The 26,342-nt window shown below is 35.7% G+C and overlaps 1 protein-coding gene across 1 annotated transcript; it reads left to right on the forward strand.

Annotated features, from left to right (window-relative positions):
* The first annotated feature begins 888 nt into the window (after positions 1-888).
* On the forward strand, positions 889-25,646 carry PARP4 (poly(ADP-ribose) polymerase family member 4). The gene is given in 23 exon segments (XM_050914913.1): positions 889-931; positions 934-1,010; positions 3,617-3,812; positions 5,698-5,821; positions 6,955-6,976; positions 6,978-7,034; positions 7,589-7,702; positions 8,460-8,500; positions 8,502-8,601; positions 9,964-10,101; positions 11,617-11,810; positions 13,669-13,806; positions 15,082-15,180; positions 15,398-15,467; positions 15,469-15,582; positions 16,343-16,505; positions 17,045-17,169; positions 18,905-18,956; positions 21,201-21,269; positions 21,684-21,823; positions 23,520-23,710; positions 23,946-24,021; positions 25,537-25,646. Coding segments are annotated over 23 exon segments (2,421 nt in total). The 3' UTR covers positions 25,615-25,646.
* Positions 25,647-26,342: the final 696 nt, after the last annotated feature.

Genomic DNA, 26,342 nt, shown 5'->3' on the forward strand with positions numbered 1-26,342 from the left:
GGAAAACAAATATACTTTGATGATACAATTTAATCACTTAAACCAGACACTGCCTTTATATTTTGTTGCCATAAATTCTACTCCTGTTTAAATAAAACTTTCCCAGCCTCTCATATCTTAGCATAGTTTGTCACAAATGGCATGCAGCCAATTTTCATTCAAGTTGTTTTACAGACAATTCAGGCTGACACTGCTGAGAAGAGAAGCAGTCCCCCTACTTCCATCTCTCCCCTACCTCTCCATCACTTCCGCTGCTACACAACTTCTTTTTGTAAATCTTTGCCGTAGGCCAGAGAGTGAATTCAATCAGAAAACAGATCTGGATTAAAACTAGCCTCTTGGGTTTTGGGGGTTTGTTGTTGTTGGGGGGTGGGGTGCTGTGTTGGGTTTAATCTGGATCAGTTTTCCAAAGTTCTTTTTAAATGTTGTGGGATGTTGGGTTTCTTATATTTACAGATTATAAATCAGTGAGTGGAAACATGAAAAGTAGTTTCCATTCTTGAAAAAGAGAGTTATTTTATAATGGTACAGTGTGAAAGGGGAGCTGAAAGAGAGGTTGTTCCACTCTAAATTAAGATAATTCCACATTACTAACAGTGGGTATTAGCAGCAAGAGATCAAGACAAGAGTTTGGCACTTAGTTCAAGCCATGACTTTACTGAAAATGTAGGTCACACTAAATTTTCCACATAATTAAAAAAAAAAAAAGAATAAAACTGATTAAGAGATGTTCTGCGTGGATTTGATTACCATGCTAATAAAATGGGATTTGTTTTGGAACTTCCTAGAGTTGCAAAGAATGTATTTGGTGAGAGACTACTTAGGTGGATAGTGGGAATGAAAGTTTTCTCAGCCAAAAAAAAAAAAAATTCTTTTAACAGGAGGGCAATGGCAATCTTTGAAAACTGTGTGTTCTTTATTAAAGTGAAATACCCATTCAGGAGAAGAGCAGGCTGAAAGCATCCATAAAAGAAAATGGCAGAGTAGTTAATTTTGTGCTTAATCACAAGGTAAGTTCCAGATTTATTTCTGAGATCTCAGTAGGAAAATACCAAGTGGTGCAAGTGTTGTAGAGTGTTAATCTTGCCTCATGTAGAGAAATAAGAACTGTGGAGATTACGTCTCTGTTCAATATTTAAACGGAAATATTCAGTTTACATTTTTAATGCATCTGGCTCTGTAGTACTGAAATGTCACATAAAAAATAAAGACCAATATTCTCCCTCCACAAAAGAACCAGGGAGGTTTTTTTCCTGGATAAAATTGTTGTGCTGTTTTTCTTCTCTCATCGTCAGAGAGGGGAAACTCTGAATAAGGAGATGCATCACTGAATTGGGTTTTGGTTATGTTATTGTTAATGCAAGCATTTGATTACAGAGTGAGGAAAAGATGATTGTAGAGTTAGAAGTCTGTGATATTGCAGGTTTTTTTTATTTAAATACAGCTTTTTAATTTGAATATATGTTGAACACACAGCGTGGATAAATCAAGGACCCTGTTTGCATGATATGCACGGCAATGAAATCAGTGGGCTGCATCTATACTGCTGCGTTACATGCCTAGGAATGCTCACAGGGACTGTGGCCAGCTGGCATGGCTTGGCCCACAGTGAACCCTCTTGGTCCTCACGACTGAGTGTTCATATCCAGACTGCCTGATGGGAATGGTCATGGTGATGTTCCATCTCTCAAACCATACCTGGAAACTGGGAGGATGTGAGTTGGCAGAAGCTTGGAAGTGTGCCGAGGAACAAGGTAATGCCTTAACAATATAAGTATTCACATGCCAGTGACAGGGAATTATCTGACATTACCTAACTTAATAGTGAAGGCATAATACCTTGTTACTTCTGCCACTTGGAAGTGACATTTATTTCCTCCTTCCCATAGCTAGCAATTACAGCAAGCTCATAAATATTGTCATATTAGAGTGCTTACTTCTAAACCACCTTGGGGAGAAGGTAATGCATTGTATTATGATTTCAATTTTTTGGTTTCTCTATATACAGTTTTTTAATTTTGAGAAGAGTGTGATTAAGTGAGTTAACTTCTCCCTTTCACTCTTGTGTAACATTTCCTAATATAACATTGGGTGAGTTACTTTAAAGCCTACTGTTATATGTAGCTCCCATAGGTGATTGTCATATTACAAACAGCAAAAATTGTATACATCGTCCTCAAGAGTCTCCAGTTTAAATTGTGTGTAACATAAGGTGTTGACATTGAAGGAAAAAGAAATGAATGTGTGAAGAAAAGGAATATTGTAGGTACATTATCATCTTGTTCGGAGCCCAGCAGTTTCCTGGTGACTCTGGCAATGCACATCTGTTTAGGAGAGAAAGTGAAGAATTGAAGAATAACATATCAAGGTCTAGCAAGAGTATTCCAAAGATGTGACAGATTTCTTTGTGCTGTAAATTCAGGATCTTCCAAGATGTATTGATGCACGAACTGCTGATCTCGAGATATGATTTGGGGAAAAAAGTCAAGGAAATTGCGTCATTAAAAACAATAAGCTTTAAAAAAAGCTTTGCTAAAAAAAATTAATTATTGAAACAGCAAATGAACTAAGAGTTAATGCAGTACAAATATGTATTAATTGAAATCTGTATTTTGAATCATCTTTTTAAATACAGTGGGAAGAGAGATATTTCAATACCTAAATTTTGTGAGCTCTAGAATGCTGAGAACAGCTAACAAGTAGCCAGCCTGTTCAGGATAAATCTTACCCAAGCTTCAGAAGTTATGTTATGATTAAAAAGTGTCTCATCTGTCTCCAAATGGAAACAGATCTGGGCTTGTAGAACAGATCTGGGCTCAGTGCTGCGGTATCAGGGAAGAGCTCTTGTTTTTTAAAGCTGTACTTTTGTCATATGTGACAAATAGAAGTACATGCATTTATCATCTTGTTTCTGAGTAAAGTACATCTAATTTCATTCTGATGTAATAACCTTTCATTTATCTATGTCCGTCAGTTCTTGCATGCTTAATGTGAACTGTTAGAGGTGCAAAATCCACTGCCTCTTACTTATGACCATTTTATTTAATTTGAATTCTCTAAATGTTTTTATTTTGTCCTAACTATGCAGAAAGTTTTAACTTTCAGCATATATATGATTCCAGTAAAACAATGTGTGATTCTTTATAAGGCAATCAAAGCATATTATGATTATTCAGCATTCTGCCCAGCTTTTTTTTAACACTCTTACCCCAAATAGCTTTGGGTTTGTACCACGTTGGCCACAACAGAACTTGGCCCATCATTGGACCTCCTATGTGCTGCTAAAAGCTCTACAGAACATTAGGCACCTGGTCACCTTCATATTTTCCTAGTTACTGTAGAAAAGTGGACACACTCTGAAGATACCTGTATTTTAGTTGAGCTGAACTGTCACCTGCGAGAGTCCTGCTCTCTCTCCTGTCTATGGATAAAGTGTAGAGGTACCATGTTTCTAAATTAGATGTTTCAATTAAAATACGGTCCAAAAAGGTTGTCTGTTTTTAAATGTTTCCTTTGGACTCTAGGATTGTACCAGTATGAATTGCAAATAAACAGTATTTGGATTAGGATTGTAGTTACATGAGCATAGCAACCATAATTGTAACCTGTCTTTCAGAGTACACATGCTCGTGTGGATACTGCTGATGTCCTCAGCTGTCGTGATCTAAAAAATATTTAGAAATATCAGCTCCCTGTTTTATGTGCAGATTTCATTCGAAAATCAGTTGAAAAGGGGAAGCTTTCACAGATTGATGCGTATAAGGTTGATAAATCACAAGACGACACTTCTGACCGAAGGCCAGACAGGCAGGGTAGGTATATTTGACATAGTATATTCATCTATCAGTTACTTCGGGAAAGAATGTTTTAGAAGATGAATATTTAGAATCAGCTTTTAAGAAATCAGCAAGCATGGAAACTGGCAATAAAGTTGATTAAAAAAATTAGAATTTTTCAGAAAAGCAGTATTAGTTCCCTTCTGTGGAGTCTTTCTATTGATTTTTTTTTTCTTTTAATGAAACTTCAAATAAGACTTCAGGTTGGAAATATGGATAAAATATTAAAAATAATGTGGTGGGTTCACCCTGGCTGGATGCCAGGTGCCCACCAAAGCTGCTCTATCACTCCCCCTCCTCAACTGGACAGGGGAGAGAAAATACAACAAAAGGCTCGTCAGTCGAGATAAGGGCAGTTTAATAAAGCAAAAGCAAAGGTCACGTGTGAAAGCAAAGAAAGCCAAAAGATTTTATTCTCTACTTCCCCGCAGCAGGTGATGTCTGGCCACTTCCCGGGAAGCAGGGCTTCAGTACGGGCAGCAGTTGCTCCGGAAGACAGACTGTCTTCATGACAAACATCGCAAGATGCTGTGCGAGCACGGCTCAGCAGTAGCCAAAACACTGGTGTCTTTCTAGCTACCAATACAGAGCACAGCACTATGAGGGCTGCTATGGGGAAAATTAACTCCATCTCAGCTAGACCCAATACAAATAACAAAAAAGCTACTCCAATGACTGTCTTTATTTGACTCCACTGGAAAAAAAAATGACAGTAACCTGGAAGTTTTAGTTAATTTCAGCAGAATGCAGTGGGTTTTCAGTGCCTTTGTATGCAGAAGTGTTATGTTTTGAAGTCAAAATTATGAGAAAATAGGATAGCTAGAGAACAGGTTAACATGGGCTAGAAATATTATGCAACATAATTAAAATAGAAGAACTTCAAGCATTCCAATATATAACAGGGTTGAGATGCAAATGACTATAACTCTGTGTAGAAGGAAAAAAGACAGATGTTCGTTTTGATGCTGTGAGACAAGCCAAAGAACGTGAAAAAGAGATGAGAAAGATAATTCTATTTAATGTGGACAGTCAGTGAAAAATTATCATCCTGAAAGTTATTAGTGTTTTAATTATCTTTTTTCTTCCTAGTAACTACGCTTTTTATTTCTTTTTACTTTTGCATCTCTTGGATTTTGCTGGGTGCTAAGTCTTTCCTTTAAGTATTTTAAAAAGTACTTACTTTTGACATAATAAATTTTATGAACATTCTCATGTCATGAATCAGTACAATTTTCAGAACTATATATAAGAATCAGGACCAACGCGTTTGTACATTTGCTGTGTCATTGAGTCTGTTAGACAAATCTGGTTTTGCACAGCAGAGGCCGTGGGCGTGCGTGGCTGAAGCTGGGTAGATCCATTCAGTAGCAATCCTAAATAGTTTTAAGCTAAAAGTAACACTGCGTTCATACACTGTATCTATACAACTTAAAAAAAAAAAAAAAAAAGGCAAACCAACCAACCAAAAACCCCCCAAACCAACGTGAGCCATGGAGGAATAGTTCTCAGGCTCTGTGGTCAAGTGGCACAGTGTAGCTCTCAGCTACGTGCCCTAATTCTTTTTGCCCTTCCTGTCACAGAAGTCAGGGTGGCGAAGTGCATGGAAGGAATAAGCTCCAGCATAGCCTGGGGCAGTACTAATTCTAGCAGTGAGGCAGTTGGGGCAGTTGCCCTTCAATACTTGACTCCGTATCCTGCCAGTTACATGGTTGAATAAAATGTGACCTTAGAAGCTGTTAACTTGTTTCAACGTGTAAAATATTTATTAATATTAAGGAGTAGTATTGTTTTTATTAACTATTCATAAGTTAAATTAGAGAAACCAGATATTATACCAAGTAAATAAATGTTTTGATTGCAGATGTGGAAGACGTGTCATCTGCTGAAAATAAAAATGCCACAAAGAAAAATGAAAATAACAATTCCAACCTTACTGTTATTGAAGACAGTGAGAGAAGAATTGAGTCCAAACTGGGGACTCTTAGGTAAAATAAAATAAAATTAAAGATATATTTTGATACATCTATGTTGATATTTCTGTAAATTGAAAAAAAAAAAAAAAAAAACAAAACCACGAAACAAAACCACACTTCCCAATCTGTGTCAGTGACTTCTGGAGGTGGCTCTCATTATCTTAATAATGTAGTGGAAGATAAAATTATTCTTTCTTCATTTTCTGTATTCTCTGTGTATGAATTTATAACTGCTGCTTCCTTTTTTTTTTTTTTTTACCTTCAGATCTGTCTGTGGAAATTGATTTTACATTTTTCCATCTCAGTGTACACCTACAGTCCAGCTCCCTAATACATGCAAAGCTTCTATCAACTCAGCAGGCATTAGTATGGCTCAAGCTTTATGATTTTCTTATTGGAGATCTGTTTATTATCACAATTTTTTTCTTTTCTTGGTTCACACAGGTTTTTGCAATCCAGTCTGATTCATTGTTTTTGGAAGTGCTGAGCATCTCTTTCTCCCATGAGAATTCTTGAGAGAGCTGAAAATCAAGATAACTGAGACTGCTCTTAGTTGGTAGGGAAGCAGTATTGTTATAGCTGTTTCTAATTATTGAGTTAAAGGAACAAAACCAGCTCCAACACTCTTCAATCTATTAACAAAATGCAGCTTTCACTTTTACAGAATGCTGTTCAGTCATAGGGTAGGTATTTAGTTACTCTGTGGGAATGTACTAGAAGTTACACTTGGTCTAAAAGTCCTGATGCTGAAGGATATGACTACACCTATATATCCTACTGTGAAAGTAAGGAATAAGGGAGGAATTAGCCTCAGACAGCACAGGTAGCTGACCAAGCTATTAAAAAATTAACATGTAACCAGGCAATGAAAATACATTTATTGTGTTGCTTCCATAGTTTTTCTAAAGAATGAAGATTGAAATCTAGTCTTCATCTTCAGGTTCACACTAGACGTTCTGGCCTGTTAGTGCAGCAGCTTGTCCAGGTGGGATTTCATTTCTCAAAACTTTCTTTGTTGTTATTTTGCTGCTGAAAAATAGATTTATCTTCTTATATTAGTTCTTACTTTAGTATGATGTTGCAGCCTGTTACAGTACACTATTTACTGGGCATATGTGATTTTGATTACTCTGATTCCATTCCAGATTTTACAATGAAAATGATCAAGATACTCATTTTTTCCCCCCAAGATTTTGAAGTTGCAAAATACAATGTCCTTGAAAAAGTAAGCCTTTCTGTTATTGTGAGAGAATGTAGGAGGATCAGTAGATGAATAAAAGGTTTACAGTTTTATACACAACAGTAACTCTTCTATGTTGTCATGTACTGCAATGCAAAGAGTATTGAAAAATACTTTAATGCTGTCTTTCAGTGCAGCCTAATTCTACCCAAATAAAACTTTTCTATTATCGCTGTAGTGTTTTCACCAAAGTATTGCAGTAGAGTAATACGTTTGCTTCTGACAAGATATATGTTATCATGGCTGTTATGTGTTAAATCTAATTTAAATTTTAAACTTTTTTATTAAAAATCTTTCAAAACAAAAATGATGGAAATGTACAGCAATCAGTACAGTGAAGCCCTGAGAGGAGCTTCTGCTTGTTACTGTGATACAAAGAATGAATAATTCTGCTTCTTTTCTTAGCGAGTGATAGTGTGTGGTTCTAAATGGGGTGAAAAAATAAGTAGGACAAGGGGAAGTACTTGGTGCAATATCATGTGCATGAAACATACTTAAGCAATAAATTGGGGGTTGGGGGGCTGTATCTCTCCATTTAGGTTAACTCCAAGGAAAGCAAAGATCTTGTAGTTATTGAATTACAGTGTTCCCAAGAGCATTACAAATTTCCATTTCGACTATATGCACACTTCAGTGCATCAAATGGAACAAAGGTATGAACCACTCATTGACATTACCTGTTTGTTTCCTTATGCATGTTCAACATACCTGTTCCAGAGAGCTTCAGATGCTTTTCATTCTTACTTGCAGGCTAATCCTTAGATATAGGTAACAGGAGGTCATTCTGTTAACCTTTATCATAAAAAGTTTGATTTATAGTTGGCCTCTCTACTCTGTGTTTGCTTACAACGTGCTCGAAAGAACTGTTTTGGGACTTGGCAGCAACACAGCATGGTCCTGGATGCACCTGCCTTATACTCACATATCTTTTCCTGGCAATATCTAAACTGTATAATGACATGTTGAAATGCTATAGTGAGTGATATTCTGGACATACTATTGAGAGACAGAAAAGCTTGTCTTGAGGGCAGCCTAAATGTATTTCTCAGCATAGAAGTTATATATGCACTCCAGTGTAGCACTTGCAGTCCATGTCACTGTACAACATTAGATTCAAGTCAAAGGAGCTGTATCAGGGATGAATTTTGAATAGTTCAATGAATAGAACAAGTTATTCCAGCATACATTTAGGTGAACCTATCTTGTCACTGTGGGGTTTGTATATGGAGTCCTGTGCTTGCTCTTCGTGTCCCATGAACTCTCATGAAAGCACTGCCTTGCTGGAAGCCTGTTAAATTACAACCCAGAAGTTAAGTGTGGATTGTCAGCTGTTAGAGCAGTGTCTGGTAAAATTGATTCTTTAAGTCTCTGTATAGTTTCTTTGACTAACTTTACTTGTTCAGTTTACAGAATAATAAACAATTCGTAACTAATACTGCTGAAGAAATAAAAGTACAAGACTTTTATTGCAGACTTGAAGAGCCAGGATTTCCTGCTCAGAGAAACTTTTCCACCAGAAGCAGAATCTTTAGCTTCTACAAAATTGCAAGAGGCTTGTGCAACTTGCATGTTTACACTTTTCTATCCTTAATGACTTGTTTTAGTTTCCAGTTTTCTGAATGTGGTAAACATTGTCCAGATTACAGTGATACAGCCATAGGTTAAGGGAAACTGTTTCTATGTAAATGTTTTGAATTTTTTTTTTTTTTTCAGAATATTGAGTGAATGTTCCTAGTACTGAAACACATTAAAAGCAAATGTAGTCATATTCATTACAGTTTTGGGTTTTTTTCCTCAGTAGATGCATTATCAACTAATGCGATATCTTAAAAGTGATGTACTAATATAGCAAACAGAATTGTTGTGTGATGTATGACTTTGATTGTTGAATTATTCTGCACACTACACAGATGTCACAGGCTTGATGTAGATCGTATTGGAATCAGTAACAGGACTCCCCCCAATGGCAATAGCAGTTGGATTCGGCTCCCTAAAGTACTCTTCAGACAATGTTTTACTGCTATTTAAAATGGTTGTAGTGTGACAGACATTTTTTTCTCATTTACGTTCTCACTGTACTTTATCTACTTCTCTCTTCCACCATGGTTAGCTTCTATTATAGGGCACAACTGGCACATAGATTATATCAAGCAATGTTGAAAGGCCCACATATGTCCTCTAGGGATCTCAGAAGCTGTGTGGTTGATGCTGCCATATAAAAAAGTAAGGTAGAATGTCCAAACTTGTGTGAGAATTTTTTAATGGCATTAAGTTTAATGGCAGCTTCTGGAGTTGTAGAACAGTGAGAAAAAGCTCAAGTAAATGCTATAACAATGTTCCTCAGAAGAAGATGAGAAAATCTGTTTTCACAACTCATTTTGATGTATCAATTGCACTGATTTTCATGGCCTTTCTATTCTCCTATAGCTTTGCTGCTCCAATTTTTTATTTTCACAGGAATAATGTCTTTCCCACCAGAGCTTTCTGAACTAGAGATCTAGTGTCATCTGTTAGAGGTGTGATAAAACACTGGCCATTTTGAACCATCTGTTCTTTTACCAGCTGTGCAAAAAAGGAAATGGCTGGGGTCTGCAGACTATTATGTCCAGGTACCTGATAGTACAATGTACTGGTAAAGATATCGAGCAAATCAACTTCTGTCTTCTCCAAGACTTTGTCTCAGTTTTCAAGAGAGATCATGGCCATCCGGCCTGCTGTGCTCTCCCCTTGAAAGAATTTATAAAAGCAAACCTTCCCTTCAGTTGATGGGACTGAAGAAATTATACTAAGCATGAATGAGCATTGTGCACTGTGTTGTTTATGGGAATAGGAGAGTTTAATTATCTGTGTAAGAACTTCACTGCCATGACTTGCATCTTTGTCTTTTCACTGAATTGTGTTTATTTTACTACAGTTACTTCTGGAAGAAGCCATCCATTCAAGTGCTGTATGTCAGGAAGTTAGTGATTTTGTGGAATTGATCTGGGCAGAAGCTATTGGCCACTTGGATAGTTTACTACTTGAATCAGTAAACAACATAAGCCTAAATGATGTAAGTTAATTCTTGTTACTCTGTGAGGATGAATACATAAATGCTGTTAGAAGTAATTTTTTCCCAGCAGACATGTATGTTGTGTTTCAGATTGGGATTGGTAATTACACTTTTGATGCTCCTGCACTTCAACAAATCCATGCTTCAGAAATTTTTATCTCAAGTTTTGCTTTAGAATCATGACACTAAAAACATACTGTACTCCCTAGGGCAGATGGCTATCTTTTCCATTTTATAGCAATTTACACAATTCTTACAGGAGGATTTCTTCCATGAGATAAGTCACATAAGACGACAGTCATAGAAGGCAATGCATAACAGCAGGTTACTGTCTCCTGCTAGTATGTTTCAACCATACTTCAGTCTGCCATTCTCTTGTAATGGAAAAATAGTTTTAATTGTAGTCCCTATCTGCATTATCCGATGACACATATAATTAACACACAGCAAAGACATAAGGAAATGCTGTTTGTGGTAAATGCTTTTTATGAGGTGCAATTGTTTGGATATTAAGATTCCTAACGTATTTCAGGTAGGTGAAATTTGATAAATATTTGATAAATAATGTTCAATCATTGGTAGCTTTTGCAAGAGCTGAACCATAGACCTAAAAGATTCTGTATCTCAATGCATTGATCTGTAAGAATATGATAAAACTGTTTTCTCTAACTCTTCCCACTTATAATTAATTTGCAAGAGAAATAGCATTTGTATTGAAAGAAAAAAAAATCTCTGGATTTCTGAAACACAATACTTAAGAAGTGAGTTGCTGTTCAGTTAGACTAACCCTCCATTTTTTTCCCAAAGGCATTTGTGAGACAGAGACCAGTCTTGGATCAATATTGAACTGCAGTAAGACATTGCTATTCAGCCTCTAATGTCAACATTTTACTAGCTGTTGCCTGTGGTTCATGTAAATTAAAAAGCATTTTGCCTTTTTCCTCCTGCCTTGAGAAGACAAAATAATAGAGAGTATTCTGTGAAAAATTTCCAGTTGAGAAGGAATATCCTGTCTGTCTGGACAAACTGTCTAAAATTAATCATTACTTTCATTTCATCTGTAGGTTGCACTTTATAAATAGGACTTCTACTCTGCTTTATGTATTTTAGGATGAACTAGTACACTTAGACATTTAGTAAGAAATTTATTATCCTCTACTTTCTGTTATTTCATCAATGCATTAAAGCTGACAATATGAATCAACAAGATGTTAAGGAACATTATCTTTCAATCCAATTCATATTCCGTTTTATTTCAGGGAGTTTATTTCACTGTCTCTTAGCTCTGCTTGAGGTACTTTGCAAATAGCCCAGTAAAAGGGCAGAATAATATCCAACTTTTAAATACTGTTTTCATATTCTAGCGGCAAGAAAATATTTTGTGGATATTACACTAACAAGAGTTAAAGTTTTATTTCAATGTGGAATTAAATGATCCATTTTCAGTATTTATTGCTTTGTGCTCTTTCTGCAACTTTGCAATAGCTTTCAGTTTAATAATCTCTTCTTTTAAAGGTGAGCAAAGCAGAAGGTATTTTACTCCAAGTAAAGAATGCACTGCATGAGGGAGCTGGCGAGGTAGCACTACAAGAGATGATGATGGAATTCTATCAAGTTGTACATCACAAAACTGAAATAGACTATAAGGTTTCCAAAAAGCTGTTATCTAGAAGACATGACCTGTGTCAGGTAACTTTTCCAGGTTGCTAGTAAGCCCTGATCTGCACTGTGCTACACCAGTTTTGAACATGCTCACTAGATAAATTGACAGGATACTTTGCACAGCTAGTCACAGGCTGTCAGTTTCAAAAAATAATTTATTGGAATCTTATTAATAGAGTAACGCTCATGGGGGGAATTCAGTGTTTTGAACAGGAAGACCAGTTGCTGTCCAGATGGCGACAGGAGTTTCCACTGCGGTCATTGTTGTGATGACCTCTTTAGCTGGATCAAATGAGAATCACGGAACTGTTATCATCATCCAGCTGACCCTAGCAACTACTCCAGCATATACATAATCGGTTTCTATTGATTATCTTAAACTATATACAAAATACATCTAAGCTATTTTAACTATATGCAAAGACTGTTCTGTGTACCCTTTTCTTTCCTGCATATGCAGGAACAGTTTCTAGAGACTATTTAAAATTACCAATCTATGTACAGCTTGGTCTGTTCCTACATCTACAGCACAAACTGCTTGGGGGAGTTCCCTGGACTGCCTGGATTGTTAGTAGAAGTTAGTCAGCACATCTAAACAGGTAACATCTTTCAGTTGGTCTAAGCACAGCTGGCCTGCCTAGGGCAATCTCCAAGGATCTCCCCCATAGCTCTCCCTCAGCTCCTGTGTTAGTCAGTTAACTGACTGTTGAACTTCTTTCAACAAAAGAAACCACACAGTTTGAGTAAAGCGTTCAAAATTACAAAAGCGGCTAGGTCCTATTTACCAATATTACTTTAGCATTTAGGAACTCAAAACTTGACTGAAGCTCACTGAATCTTGAAAGCATAAAGGTTTGATTTGTAAACGGGGCTTTATGCTTTTAGTTTCCAGGTACTACCTGCTTTCAGTATCTAACTCTAAAACTGTGATCCTTAAGTTCTCTTCTCAGTTGCTCTATAAATCCAGAGGTTCCTTACTGTGTGACAGTTAGGAATCCTAGAATCCTAAAATTATCTTCTGGGTATTTCATAGGCTATCGCTATCTTTACACTGTTAAGCAGCTCAGTCCTTACTCCACAGTCTGTCATCTGACGAAGTATATTCTGAGCATGTGTACACAGCAGACTGCTTAAGCAGAGGGAAGGTGGTGAGCACACTGTTCTCCACTCAGACTTTTACACAACAGCTAAGTAGAGCATTCAGCTGCCAAGGATAAAGGTAAGAAGAGGTAAAGAGAGAATCTGAATTTTTTGTTTTGTGTAATCACAAGAAGGGAAGGATATGAATCTTGGTGGCAGCTCTGTCTAGTAACTACTGTATGTAAAATGCATAAATCTTGCTGGAGGTGGGATTGCAATCCAAGTTTTCCTCCTCTCAAGTGTATTTCTTAATTGGGAAGTCTTTCTTAATTGGGAGTTACTACCTCCAGATAGCCTGAACTGTGATGCTAAGATGTTTGTAGTTCAGACAAGACAATGAGGTCTCTGAGTATTCTCAGTAAAAGAATTTTTAGTACAAGATAAATTTTCTGGCAATAATTTATATACTTACAGACTCTGAGCTGCATAGAGTTATATGGGGTTCTTTATGTCACATCTTCAAATTTAGATCCCCAAATGTCAAGTAAGATAATTTTATATGACTTTAAGCATGAAAACACAGTTTTTATTTCTCCCTAGATGTCTAAATAGGTCTTGAACTTAGTCATTAAGTTTTTAATATCTCTGGTGATTGTTCTCTTATGCTTTTTTTTTCTTTAATAATTGCCACCCGAATTGCTAACAAAAAAAAAGTTGAACGTTACTTTGAGATTTAGAATAAGACTTTATCTTTTAGCAGTGTATTGATCTTAAATGCACTTTCTAAGTTGTGAGATCTCAAAGATGATTTCAAATTTCCTGCAGTGACTGTCCAGTGAGAATTTTACAAGTGTGTAGGGTTGGCAGAATAAGAAAAACAGCAGAATTTCTGAGCAGTGTTGGAAACATTTGATCTTTATTCCATGCATTGTTTGTGTGCAACTTCATGGGAATTCTTTCCAGGTAAAAATTTACATTCCCTTTTTTGTGACATTGAATCAGGTTTAACTATATTCTTAAATATCTTTTGACTTTAATTTTTTTTTATGAAGCTCTTTTGCATTATGTTTAACCTGGTTTTTACTGTTAACATTTATATGAACGTCCATATACTTCTACAGACCTCTGGAAGGAAAATCAGTGTTTTGTAATGATAAATTTAATCCAGGTAGATTAGACTTGAGATGCAGCTATTTGGATATGATGGTGAGGAGTGTGGTTTAAATCCAGATGAAAGATGACAAAATGGACAGAGTAGGAGAGCAATGGCTGTGTGGAAAATTTATTCTGTTTCAGGAAAGAATTGCATTGACAACGTCCTCCTTCCACTTCTGTACATTATTTCCCCACGACTACTGTATTTGGCATATTTTTAGATTATCATAATTTCCTGGAATAACAATATCTAGTTCTATGACTGAATACCATGGATTCACTCAGGCATGGTAATAATGCTAAAATAATATAACCTCTAGTAGCCTGACATATTTAAATCCTCATCATAGCATGTATGCAGTGAACACGAGCCACTGAAAATTTAAGGGTGTTTTAAAAAACATATCTGATATATATATCACTATCAGAATTAAAATACCTCAAAAGCCATATTGGCATCTGTTTTCCTCATACTGCAGATTTTAATTGTAAGTTACAAAACTGTTGAACTTATTTAAATATTGTGTCTTTTTACATTCTTTATATATAAAATGTTTTCTGTCGGCATCAATTGGTGGTAAATCAAATGTCTCATAAACAGTCTAAGCATGGTATCTCTACACTAATAGGTTTGCAAATCGAACATTGGAAAAATTTCCAAGTATTGGTTCCCCAGCATTCTACTTTTAAAACTCATACTTTTTCTTAGATACAAAAATTTTATATGTTTCTTTTTAAATTAAATACAGCACAGTTGCTAGAAACGTAGAACTACTCATCTAATAACCAAAAAATTATTTTGAATGTTTGGCAATGAATCTGGAAAACGCGTTGTTTTTCTGCTAAATGAAGAAAAGCTAACAGTCTTTATTGCTTATGTAATCAACGTCTTGGTGATTAACATGACTTTAAGATTTATTTTTTTTATGAATAGACTTTATTTTCCTTGAGTGTCTATGGATGGTTTCTGTAAAGTGTATTTCATTTTAATCCTCTGTGGTTTGTCATTGCACAATGTCTATTAGCCCACATGCTATATGCAAAAGTATTTTGTACTTCATTCTGTAACCTTTTTTTCCTTAGAGGACTCCTAATGCCAAAAGTGGCTGTTGAAGATCATGGCCTGGAAAGAACTGACATTGGGAATCTGGGCAGTGGCACTTACTTCAGTGATTCTGTTAAGCCTGAATAATGACAATATCTCTTTACTTTATCCTTTGTGTATTCTTTTTACTTTTCAAATTAAGTTGATATAATGCTTAGTACTTTTAAGGTAATTTATATTATTAAGTTTGTTCCTGTCCATCTGTTCAGAAGTACTTGTGTATCCTTAAACTCCTGTGATGTTTACATTAATATAAATTTTAATGAAATGTGTATGATCTTTCTTTACATAGAGCGCCAGTATTAAGTATTCTTCACCCAGTGAAATGGATGGAACCCGGCTCCTGGCAGTTTGTGATGTGGCACCTTGGATCCTGCTTAGATTTGTATGAACGAGATTATTCATTAAATAATGCACCATCAGGTTATGACAGTGTGCATGGAGTCCATAAAACAGCAGACATCTCTTCAGACTTTGAGGTACTGATCCTGCAGTATTGGGCACTTGAAAAGGCACCAAGTTTTGGATTTATTATACCATGGATAGATAACAGAATGAATGTAACCTGCATTTGAATTCAGACACTAAATCACTAGACAGTAATGCGTAAAATCACTTTTGTCTGTCTTTCAGCCTGTAAAGTGCATATAAAACTTCTAAGCCTCTAAGTTGCTATTTGTAAAGAATTCTTGCAAGAAAATAATACTTAAAAGAAAGATGTAAATATTATATTTTATTATAACTGAATCATCATATAAATATCTGGTCTGTGATATTTAAATTGTTATTTGGAAGCAATATTCTACTTTGTACGGAATAAGAAATCACTACCGTGGAAGGTTCATTGTTTTGTAAATGAATCCAGCTGATAAAAATCCCTGTTCTTACAGGTTGGTACTCTAAGGCAGGGATAATAGCTGTAGTGGCACACTAACACATACAGTTGCTGTCTAGATATCCACCAGTTTTTTACCTTTTTTTGTTCTTAGTTATTTTGAGGATTGATTGTGCTTTACAGAGAAGAGGAAATATAAGGAGTGTGGAGAATACAAAGAAAGAAGGTAAGAGATACAAGTGGTAGTGATACAGAGAGATTATGGGAGTGAAAAGCTGTCAGATTCTATTATTTTTCAAAAATGATGTGTCATTTAGGTTCACCTCTTAATCAATTTGCATTTTTTTTAGATACTATCTACAGCTTTGTTTTTATTGTAAAATACCTTTCTTTGTTTCTACCAGGATGATGAATTTGTTGTGTATAAAACCTGCCAGGTTAAAATTAGATATGTTGTTAAGTTTTGCCTCGCTGAAGATCAAATAAAACCATTTCAGCCTGCAATTGGGGTGGAACTGGAGCAAGATAACAACGAGCCAGAGTCGCAATGTCATTTATAGCATGAGAGTAAGAAATGTTTTCTGCTTGTATATTGACTTGCTTCCAGAGTTTCCTAAATACTTATCAGAACCCTTTTTAGAGTACTTGTATGAAGATAACATAATAAAAAATAATTTGTAGTTTATTTGCGGATGTTACCAAATTAATGATTACCACCTGGCATCTGTGTAGCATCTGTTTACCAGATTTACTGTAGACATAATTACCAATGGCAGTTGCAACTCCTCCTGTCACAGTGTGTTTCAAGAGAAGCAAAGGAAGCACTTTTGCATAAATCATCAGATGGTCTTTAAATAATTCAAATGCAAGATTCTAAATAAAGACCTTGTAAGACCTTGAAGAACTATCATGAACTCATGATCCCTTAGACAGACAGCCTACAGCTCAGCAATACAACACAAGTATTCATAACAGAAACTGTTACTTTTGTGTTCTGCATTGCATAAATAAACATGGACCGTTGATATAGGATTAGTTTCAATCATCCTTCCCAAATGTGTATTTCAAAAAATATCTTTTTAATCTTTTGTAAACTCTTTGTTTAGGCTATGCATTACCAAATGCAAATCTTTCGAATCCTGTAAAAACTGGTGTTCAGGACAGATTGGGAAATCCTGTCCCTCTGGAAGGTGTTTATATCAAGGCAAGGATAACAGACTTTGTAGCACAGGTAGAGTATGTTATTTATTGTCCTTTTCCATAACTCAGCCCTGAAAAATTAATCCGTTTGTTAAATAGTGTTTTAGTCAAAATGCTATTTACTGTTTAGCTAATTGCAAAAAAAAAAAAAAAAAAAGGCAATTCAATCTCTAAGTGAAGGCAAGTCCTGAAACTGAGTGGAAACAGTTTTTATTCTTAGAGATGTATAGTCAAACAAATGCCAAAAGCTCTTTGGTCAGTGAAAGGCTTGGCTTTATTTTTAAGTCTGTTTTCTGCCTATGCGTAATCAAGTCACCACCGTAGAGAAACTTTCTGCAGTAGTGTACACATTCTGTTCCCTTTAAAAGACCTTCTTGGTGATCTGTTTGCCAGCTGAATTATAAACCAGTGAGAAATACCTAGGATGATTAAAGGTTTATGGAAACTTATTTGTGTTTTGGTTTTGACTTTGGTTAGACAACCTAAATTAGCTGTCACAAGTAAAATATCAATCAATACAGAAGAACTTGCTATTCTAACCTGAAAATTAGCTAATAAAAGTTAGCCAAGCAGGCTAAAATAGGGCCCAGCTTGTTTTTTAGTACATACGCCCTAAGAACCCATTCTGTCAAGTCACAGGTCTTTTCCACTCCTGGGGCATAATTCCACAATCTCCTCCCCCTTCAACTGCATCCTGCCTGGAGCAGTCTCAATCATGCTAAAGCTATGGCTTTACTGAGTTCTGTCACGTGTGTCTCTGCACAAGAATCTGTATTCAGGAGTTTTCAGTACCAAAGTAGCTTCATAAAAGCAAATAATGTTTTTTATATGTTGTTGCTAAAGCCTTAAAAAAGAAAGCAGGTGAAAACAGGAGAGAAAAGGGTTTGAAAGAATTGTCTACAGATGAGTCTGTGCTTAAACTATTCTGACACTCACAGCTGTTGTCAACTGCAAAAGTTCTGTGCCTAGAGGACTGTAGTTACGCAAGAGGCTTCAGTACGTTTATGATTGTTTTCCTTTTCATTTCTTCTCTTTTGTTAAAACATAATTGTTTGTAACCATTCTTGTCATAAAGCAACGTGAACACAAACCTAGGAATGCTGTGATTGGTAGAAAGCCTCTAACTATCTCTGAGGGTGTATTTGCTCCTGCAGGACTTAGAAAGTTGACTTAAGTTGGCACATGTTAGATCTTATATTTTGAGTTATCTGTTGTTTCTGTGCTGCTGTTCCTCCTCTGGCTTGCAAAGACATTGTATTATCTCCATCATGAAACAGCAGCTGAGCATCTGCTGGACACTCTGCTATTATCCTTCTCTGCTTCAGGGACAAGGTTGCCCATCTGTTTCTTTGGATGCCCTTGGTGGCTCCTGAATTCTCTAGGTGGGAGGGGAGATCATCTCTGTGTTTAAATGCTGGTGAAGAGCCGGAGATGGTCCTTGTGGTCCTAGTCCCTGTGAGATCATATAGCTGTATCGTACGTCTGACTGTTCAACAATCATGCCTTCTGCTTCAGAGCTGTATTATACTGAGTTCTGAAGTCCACTGTGTCCTTGGGAGAGAAATATGCGCAGGTTCATCTGAATTTTAGCTGCTATGATGCTCAGATAACAAAGCTGTATGATTAAATGAAGTAAAGAGGGTTCCATGCAATCCCAACTTAGTGATATAATAAGAGAAAGGAGCTCCAGAGCAATAAAAGTGTCAGGAATGACATACAAATATTTAATAACTGATGCAGTTAAAAAAAATTTTTTTTCTTTGTAGGATGCAATAAAAAAGGTTTGTGTTAAACAAGTAACCACAGAAAAAGTAAGTTGCTTTCATTAATATTGTTATCTGCTTTATTTTATCAGTGCCTTAAATTATTAAGTTAAAACATTTGAATTTAACGTTTTTCTATTTATATGGAATATTTGATGGTAAATTGCATTATCAAGAATCTAGTTTAATTTCACCTTTTACTCTAATCTGTTGTTATCCTTAGGTAGGTAATATCACGGGGGAATAACTTTTAATTATTACACTCTTTTTCTTCACTAAATACTTCCTTTTGTTTCAGAAGCAATTCTGTTATTAAGGATTATATATAAATTCCCAAGTCGCAAAACTTAGTGAGACCATGATCTTCATTTTTTTCAATATCACTACACTTAATATTTTAGCCTTTCTTTGCATTTGCATTTTAAATAAATTTACAATTATCTGAAACTGTGATGTTGCTGGTAAAGTAAGACTTCTTGGAAACTGAGTATTATAATTTTATTACCAGTAACATTTCTGCATATGGCTGTTCTCAAGCAAAATAACAAGCAATGCAGGTAGTAGTAGCAGTAAATGTGTCAAAACTTAATGCTATTCATATTTCCATATTAAAAACCATGAAAAGTGCTTTTTGTGAGCGTGTCCTAGTTTCTTCTCTGTTCTGTTTGCAAAGCAGGCACAAAACCACATCTGTTATAATTTTCTAAAGTTATATTTAATCTTGAAATAGTGTTTCCTATTATTAAGTTGCTTTTATTCAGTACAATTACTACTGGTTAGTAGAAATATTGTACTGACTGGCTAAAGATTTGATGCTATTTCTGCCATATATCAGGAATAATTAACAAGTTCATACACTATTCATCCAGTTGTAGAAAAGGTATTTAAAATGATAATACAATTTAATTTTTAATGTTAAGGGAAAATTCAACTAGAAAATATAAATAAAAATTGGGAAACACTTAAGAATAGTTATTGTGTGAGAATGGAGATAGTGTGTTTCTATCTCACTCTTTCCAGCTTCAGGTTCTAGAGGGAGCAGCACAAAGACATCCAAGTTAGCTGCAAACTTATTAATATTATATTAATAACATAATACGCTTTTCTGGCTGCAGGCTGGTTCTCTCTGGAGATACTTTGGGGCTGTGCATATGTATTGCATGTTTTATCCACAAGCATCTTAAGGATAATGGAGACGTGGCTGTAAATAGAAAATAATCACTTATATGATATGCAGAGGATACACAGATTCATGGTACATTAATAATAATTGAGGTTAGGACTCAGAATAGTCAAGAATATTTATTAAAATGGGCTCATGTAACAAAAATGCTGTAAGACTGACAAATGCAAGGCTACACATAGATTAAATGATTGCAGCCCTACGCATCTACATCTTGGGAGATTCTGTCCTGGAATACAGTGACTACCAATAACCCCAGGTTTAGTACTCACCCAGTGAGTCAACAACCTGGAATGAACAACCATTGTGATATTGTGGCAAAAATGGCTAATACAGTCCCAAAATACACAAACCAAGAAGTAGTGGAGAGAGATTATTTTACTTTGTCAGGCAAGACTGACTGAAATTGGCAAAATGCCAATCTGAAGATCTTAAAAAAATAAAAAGCAAACCAAAACATAAAAAACCCAAAACACAATAACAACAAAAAAACCAGCCTTAAGGCTACACACATCAACCTCTGTCTGCAAACTGGGAGGTGATTCCATGACGTTGTATGGTATTTGCGTCTTTTATGTATTTTGTATTGTGTGACTGCACCTATCAAATGGCTTTTTAATGTCATTACAGAAATAAACTAAGAAGCAAAGACTGGAAATTAAAGCTGAATAAGAAAAAAAGACATGCAATTTTAGCAGGGAGGTTTGGAATGGTTAGCCAGGGAAAAGGATGAACTTGCCTTCTCTGAAATCCAGTTTGGCTGTCTGTTATGAAGCTTTGCTTTAGAAAGTAAAACATTAGGTTAAATGAAGAGATAATTGGCTAAAATGTTATGCAATGTGTTATAGAGTAGATCATGTCAAATGACCTCTTGATCCTTTCTAACCTTTTAAACTATGAATACCCGTAGTGAATCAGCATGGTTATTCTTTGGGTATCCTAGGGACAGAAACTTGTCTAACTGGTTCAGTATTCTCCACTTTCTTCCAAAGAGTTAAAAAGGACAGGAAACATAGCTCCTTCTCATGGAGATGTCATGGCATGCAGATTAAACATCATCTTCCCTGGAGTGCCATTCAGGGTTTTTGGTTTTTTTTTTCTTTTCTCTTTATTTAGTGGATATATCTATTGAGATGCCATCTAGTATTGAACGCATACATAATTGGACACATAAACTTAAAGGTAAATTAATTTCACTGTAACTATGCCTCTGCATTGGCAGTTCTGCTGTGTATTTAAAATGGAACTTTCATCCTAGAAAATGCTTGTGCCAGATCTGTCTGGCTTTGTACACTGTTCATTCTGCCAACAGCTTGGTCCTCTGTTTCTCTTGGATGATAATTTCTGTTGTGCTTGAAGCCTTTCTGTTTTGGTTTTCATCTTATCTAAAAGTACATTCAGGAGAGTGAATGATATTTTAAAGAATGTAACATGTAAATAGAAACTGTACCTTGTGAACTTTCTATAACCTTTTTGGCGAAAAGCTTTGGGACTACCCCTATTAAATCTGCTGTGGTCATTCCCTGTCCTCACAAAGTAAATAATACTCACTGTATTGTTATTAAATAAATATTTAAATGCCTATTTTTCCCCTCTTATAGAAAACAAACTGCAAGGCTGTAATTAAGACTGTGGAGAACAGCTCCTTGGACGTTAGTGGCTTTGTTCTAGATATCTGGATTTCTTCGGTCTACCTACCTCAAATGTGGGTAGAGAAGCTTCCCAACAAAATGAAGGAGGTACTGCATAACTTGTACTGTTCATGAGGTAATACTGAATATGCTAAAACATAATAAGCAGGAACAGTTTAGTTTTGATGGGTAAAAGATGAAGAACAATTTGACACCGTGGACAGTGATCAATTTCTTCTGTTTTATTAAGCTGAGTATTCTCCAGAAATGAGTTTTCTTTTCAGTTGCATAGAATCTTGTTGCTTTTGTTTTATCCTTTGCCTTGTAAATGTTTCAACACAGTGTCCAATCATTTCTGTTAAAACACTTTTTTTTCTAAATGTTGTGCTGCTGTTTGTATTTCACAGAAATGGGACTACAGCATTTGATACAGATCTTGCATTTGCAGCAGTGGAAGTGAACAAATAAGTCATGGCTGAGGCTGGAACTATGTAGCTTCAGAGTCATGCAATTGCTATACTAATAAAGTAAAATTTTAAACCATTAAATTTGTAGGGCTGTATTTACAACTTACACACAAATATTCATAGAATCTGTCAGTGTTTTATTTTAAGGCATCTGGCCTTCCTAGAAGATTTTGCATTCTGTTGTAGTTATTACTGTTGCAGTGATTATTCTCAAAGGCATTTGAATCTTTTCTTTTTCACTAATACGTGAAAAAGACATAGCTAGTACTTCTAGCACTCTGATCACCCAGAAACGGAATCCAGCTTTGGCTGTCACAGAAGAGCTCATTATCACCACTGGAAAACATTAATAAAAGGCTAGGTAGGAAAGGAAGGATCAGTGCAACCCCTTTTACTTTCACCACAGTAACTCCTTGCCTGAGAAATACATTTAAAATGTAAGAGTGTATCTTAAAATATGTGATTCCAGGTTATTAGAAGCTGCTCATTCTCCCATGTTTTTTGTGAAGTCCCTGGCACTTGTAGTTATTTTCAGCTCCTTTTTATTTTTTTTTTTTTTTTTCCTTAAAGAAGATAAAATGCTGCAGAGGTGAAATGTAAAGTCTTGGTGTTACCAATCTGTCAATCCAACATTGAAATTGATTAAAATAAGTAAAATGACAGATAAGATTGTTTTCTTTCTGACAATTATGTCTTTTATTTTTCTTCCTTTTAATCAGAGTTGCTTAGTTTAAATGTATTAGTTTAGGGATTTCTTTCTGATGACTGCAATAATAGTGATATTCCCCCAAGGAAAGGAGACAGAAAGAGATTCCTAGTGGTGTTTCCAAACTCCAAACCTTTCCTTCCCTATTGGAAACACTTTCACTTCTTCAAGCACTTCATTGTACCACTTTTGAAAGCCTTTGTTTTTTATAGCATCTCTGTTCATAGCAAGGACAGTATGTACTTCAGATTTACATATTTTTTTAATTCTAGTACGTCTCACAAACTGATGGTGGCAGTGATGATTGTAAAAGATGATATCTGTGATTTTTTTATATTTTTTTTTAACTCGTAGACAAGAATCCAGTGCTGTTTGCAGAAGAGTGAATCAGATAAGAACATGAAACCACAAAATGCCTTTTTCAGTTTTTCATGTGAGATCTGGGATATAGGTGAAGGACAGGGAAGTTGCACTTTTCAGGCACTAAGAGTAAATGACATATATTTGTTAAAACTTTGAAATATAGCTATATTCTGCTCTCATTCCATAATAAAAATGAAGATGCTTGGGTACACTTCTAATGAAATAGTATTTGTCCGCTGCGCTGATGATTTTGTTTCTCCCTCTATAGGCTTGCATGCTTGTATTCCAACCAGAGTTTGAAACAGCATTTGAAGAAGAGCAGCTGTCCAGTGAAATTATTATTTTATTAGATTGCTCAAATTCTGTGGCAGGTTCAGCTCTACACCAAGCAAAGCAGATTGCTTTACGTGTTTTGGAACTGTTTTGTTTCAGACAGAGAGTGAATGTAGTCAAATTTGGCACAGGTGAGTTTCTCTATTTCCTTTTTACCTGAGAGCCACCTTTTACCTTCTTGTCATGGCTTAATTTTATGCACATCATTATCATCAAACCAGCATAATACACTGAACTGCAACCAGGAATGTGTAGCAGTATGGAATACTACTACTCTGATATTCCAATCATAAAACTTAAAACTTCTGTTTCCATATTGTTGCTACATGCTTAATATTTTAATGCCCTTAATATCTTTATTCACCGATTTCACAGGATTTTCTTCTTTTTCAATGAACATCATAAATGATTTAGCATCACTGAAGGAGTTTATTACAGTAAGTAAATCAGTTTGGTTGTATTCTAAAGAACGTTTCTTTGTATGGGATGCTCAGCATTGCAAAACTCTGTTATGCAACTTTTCCTCTTTTTTTCTTTTTCTTTGGGCCAGCTTCGAAGATTTTTCTGTAATTTAGTCTATTTGAAGTCTGTTTTCCCTAGTAACAAGCACAGCCACATCTGAATATTAATTCCAGTTTGGTTTTAAGCAATTGCTTAAGTTGTTATTTTGAAGCTAAGTAGCTATCAGTGTTAGGACATTTTTCAGAGTTTCCCCCTAAATTTATATTTTGGAGTTTCATACCTCTCATTGCCTGCTCACAGCAGAAAGAGAGGAAATGATTGACTTGCTTCTGGAAATCTGTAATTTGTAAGTGAAGGCAGCACTTAGGCCAAAGGACTTTCAGTGAAAAGGAAAATGCTTTTGGCACCTAAAGATCAGATGTAGACTACTAGGACAGCAGGTTTTGGTTAGTACTGTATCTTGTCAGTGCCAGAAGTAGGCTTCTCATCTGTAACTAAAGTTCCTTGATGCTAGCGTAATGCGTAATATACTAATAAAATGGATGTCTTGAAAATGGGATGGTAAGATGCAAATGATGATCAATGCAGAGTAACACAAAGGGGAAAACAACACTAATTATACCTGTACAATGTTGGGCTTCACCCAGAAAAGAGATGCTGGAGCCATTGTGAATGGTCCTTTTTAAATGGTAGCCCAGTGTTCAGCAGCAGTCAAAAAGGTAAATGCTTGAGTAGCTGTATAAATCTGTATTGCTATGGCATCTTGAATACTGTAGGCACTTCTGGTCACTCCATCTCAAAGAGAAGAGCTAGAGAGACAGAAAACAAAAATGGCCAGATATATGGAAGACCTGCTGTACAAGGAGAGGACTCGTCCTGATTTTTTTTAGCCTCTGTTGAATCCTTACTCAGTAATCTCTTCCTGAATAAACAGAGGAAAAGGGGAATAGGGATGGTTACTTGCTGTTTCTCACCTCTTAAGGATAACAGGACACCCAGCAAAATGATCAGTCAGCAGATTTAAAACAAAAAGCAAATAGTCTTTTGCATGCATAATAAACAGTGGAACTTCTTGTCATGCTTGATGGTGAAGCTAAACTGTAATTCAATTCAGAAAATGCGTTAGGCAAATTAAAAGGTAGAGCTGTAAATAGCTTTTAGATGCAATGGTCTGGATGAAAACTCCAGTTCAAGAAGTCCCCAAACCACTGAAAGCTCTGAAAATAATGTAGGAGTAGAATTTACCATTTTTCGTATCTGTTTTGCCTGTGCCTTTTGCCTAAGCTAGAGAAGATACAGGACTAGATGTACCTTCAGCTCTGTCTTTAATAGTAATTATGGAAGAGCAGGAACAAATAAAATTTAAGAATTAATAATTTATATTTGGAAACCAGGAGTAATGTATAATGAAATAAAGATTAAATTCTACATTATATGTTATTTTAGGAAAAAATAAATTCAAACTAAAAATGTAATACTTTACTTTTCAGTCTGCTACTGCAACATTGGGAAACACTGCTTTACGGAAGACCTTACGTTACCTTACAAAACAAACGAAAATTAAATAACAAAATTATGCAACTGTAACATTACATTGAAATTGCACTAATAAAACGAGACTATACCAAAACATGAAATGCAAAGTTTTAAAACTCTCTTTGTCTACACAAGAGTATGAACCAGAGTGAACTTCTCTTTTACTTAAAGTAAGCACTAGACTCCTCGGCGATGAGAGGAACAGGCAAAACCTCACTGAAATTCATTGTAATGTAGTTTGACTGTTTCAGTAACAACAAACTGGAAAGATATGTACATGACTGAAACAACTTTTAAAAAAAAACTGGATTACAGTTACAGATTTCAGGTTGCGAGGCATAAATGGCACAGTGTCAGGGAGTCTTAGGTCCTTACCATATCCTGGGAGGGTTGCAAGGATACATCAAAGTAAAGATGAGTGGTGAGGTCTTAAAAGACGCATGAAGGAATAGGCCTCCAGTGAATCTGGATTGCCCCAGCCACCAACAGATTCCTAGTGCCAAAATGGGAAGCTTTACACACTTCATACTTTACAGGGCATGTAGGAACAGGATAAAGAAACAGGAGAGCCCTGGAAATCTTCCTCCCTCTTTTGAAACTCCTTGACAGAGGGAAAAATTAGTTGTATAATTTTGGCTACTCCAGTCAGGAGTACAAATAAAATTGCATTGACTGCTGGATGAAAGCAATTCTAACATATGTGAGTGTACAAAAGAGGAGTCAAGTTTGCCTTTATGAACTGCATAGTACTTCACTGCGG

This window comes from Gymnogyps californianus, chromosome 1 (assembly GCF_018139145.2).
Source record: "Gymnogyps californianus isolate 813 chromosome 1, ASM1813914v2, whole genome shotgun sequence".
In the NCBI taxonomy this organism is placed as follows: domain Eukaryota; kingdom Metazoa; phylum Chordata; class Aves; order Accipitriformes; family Cathartidae; genus Gymnogyps; species Gymnogyps californianus.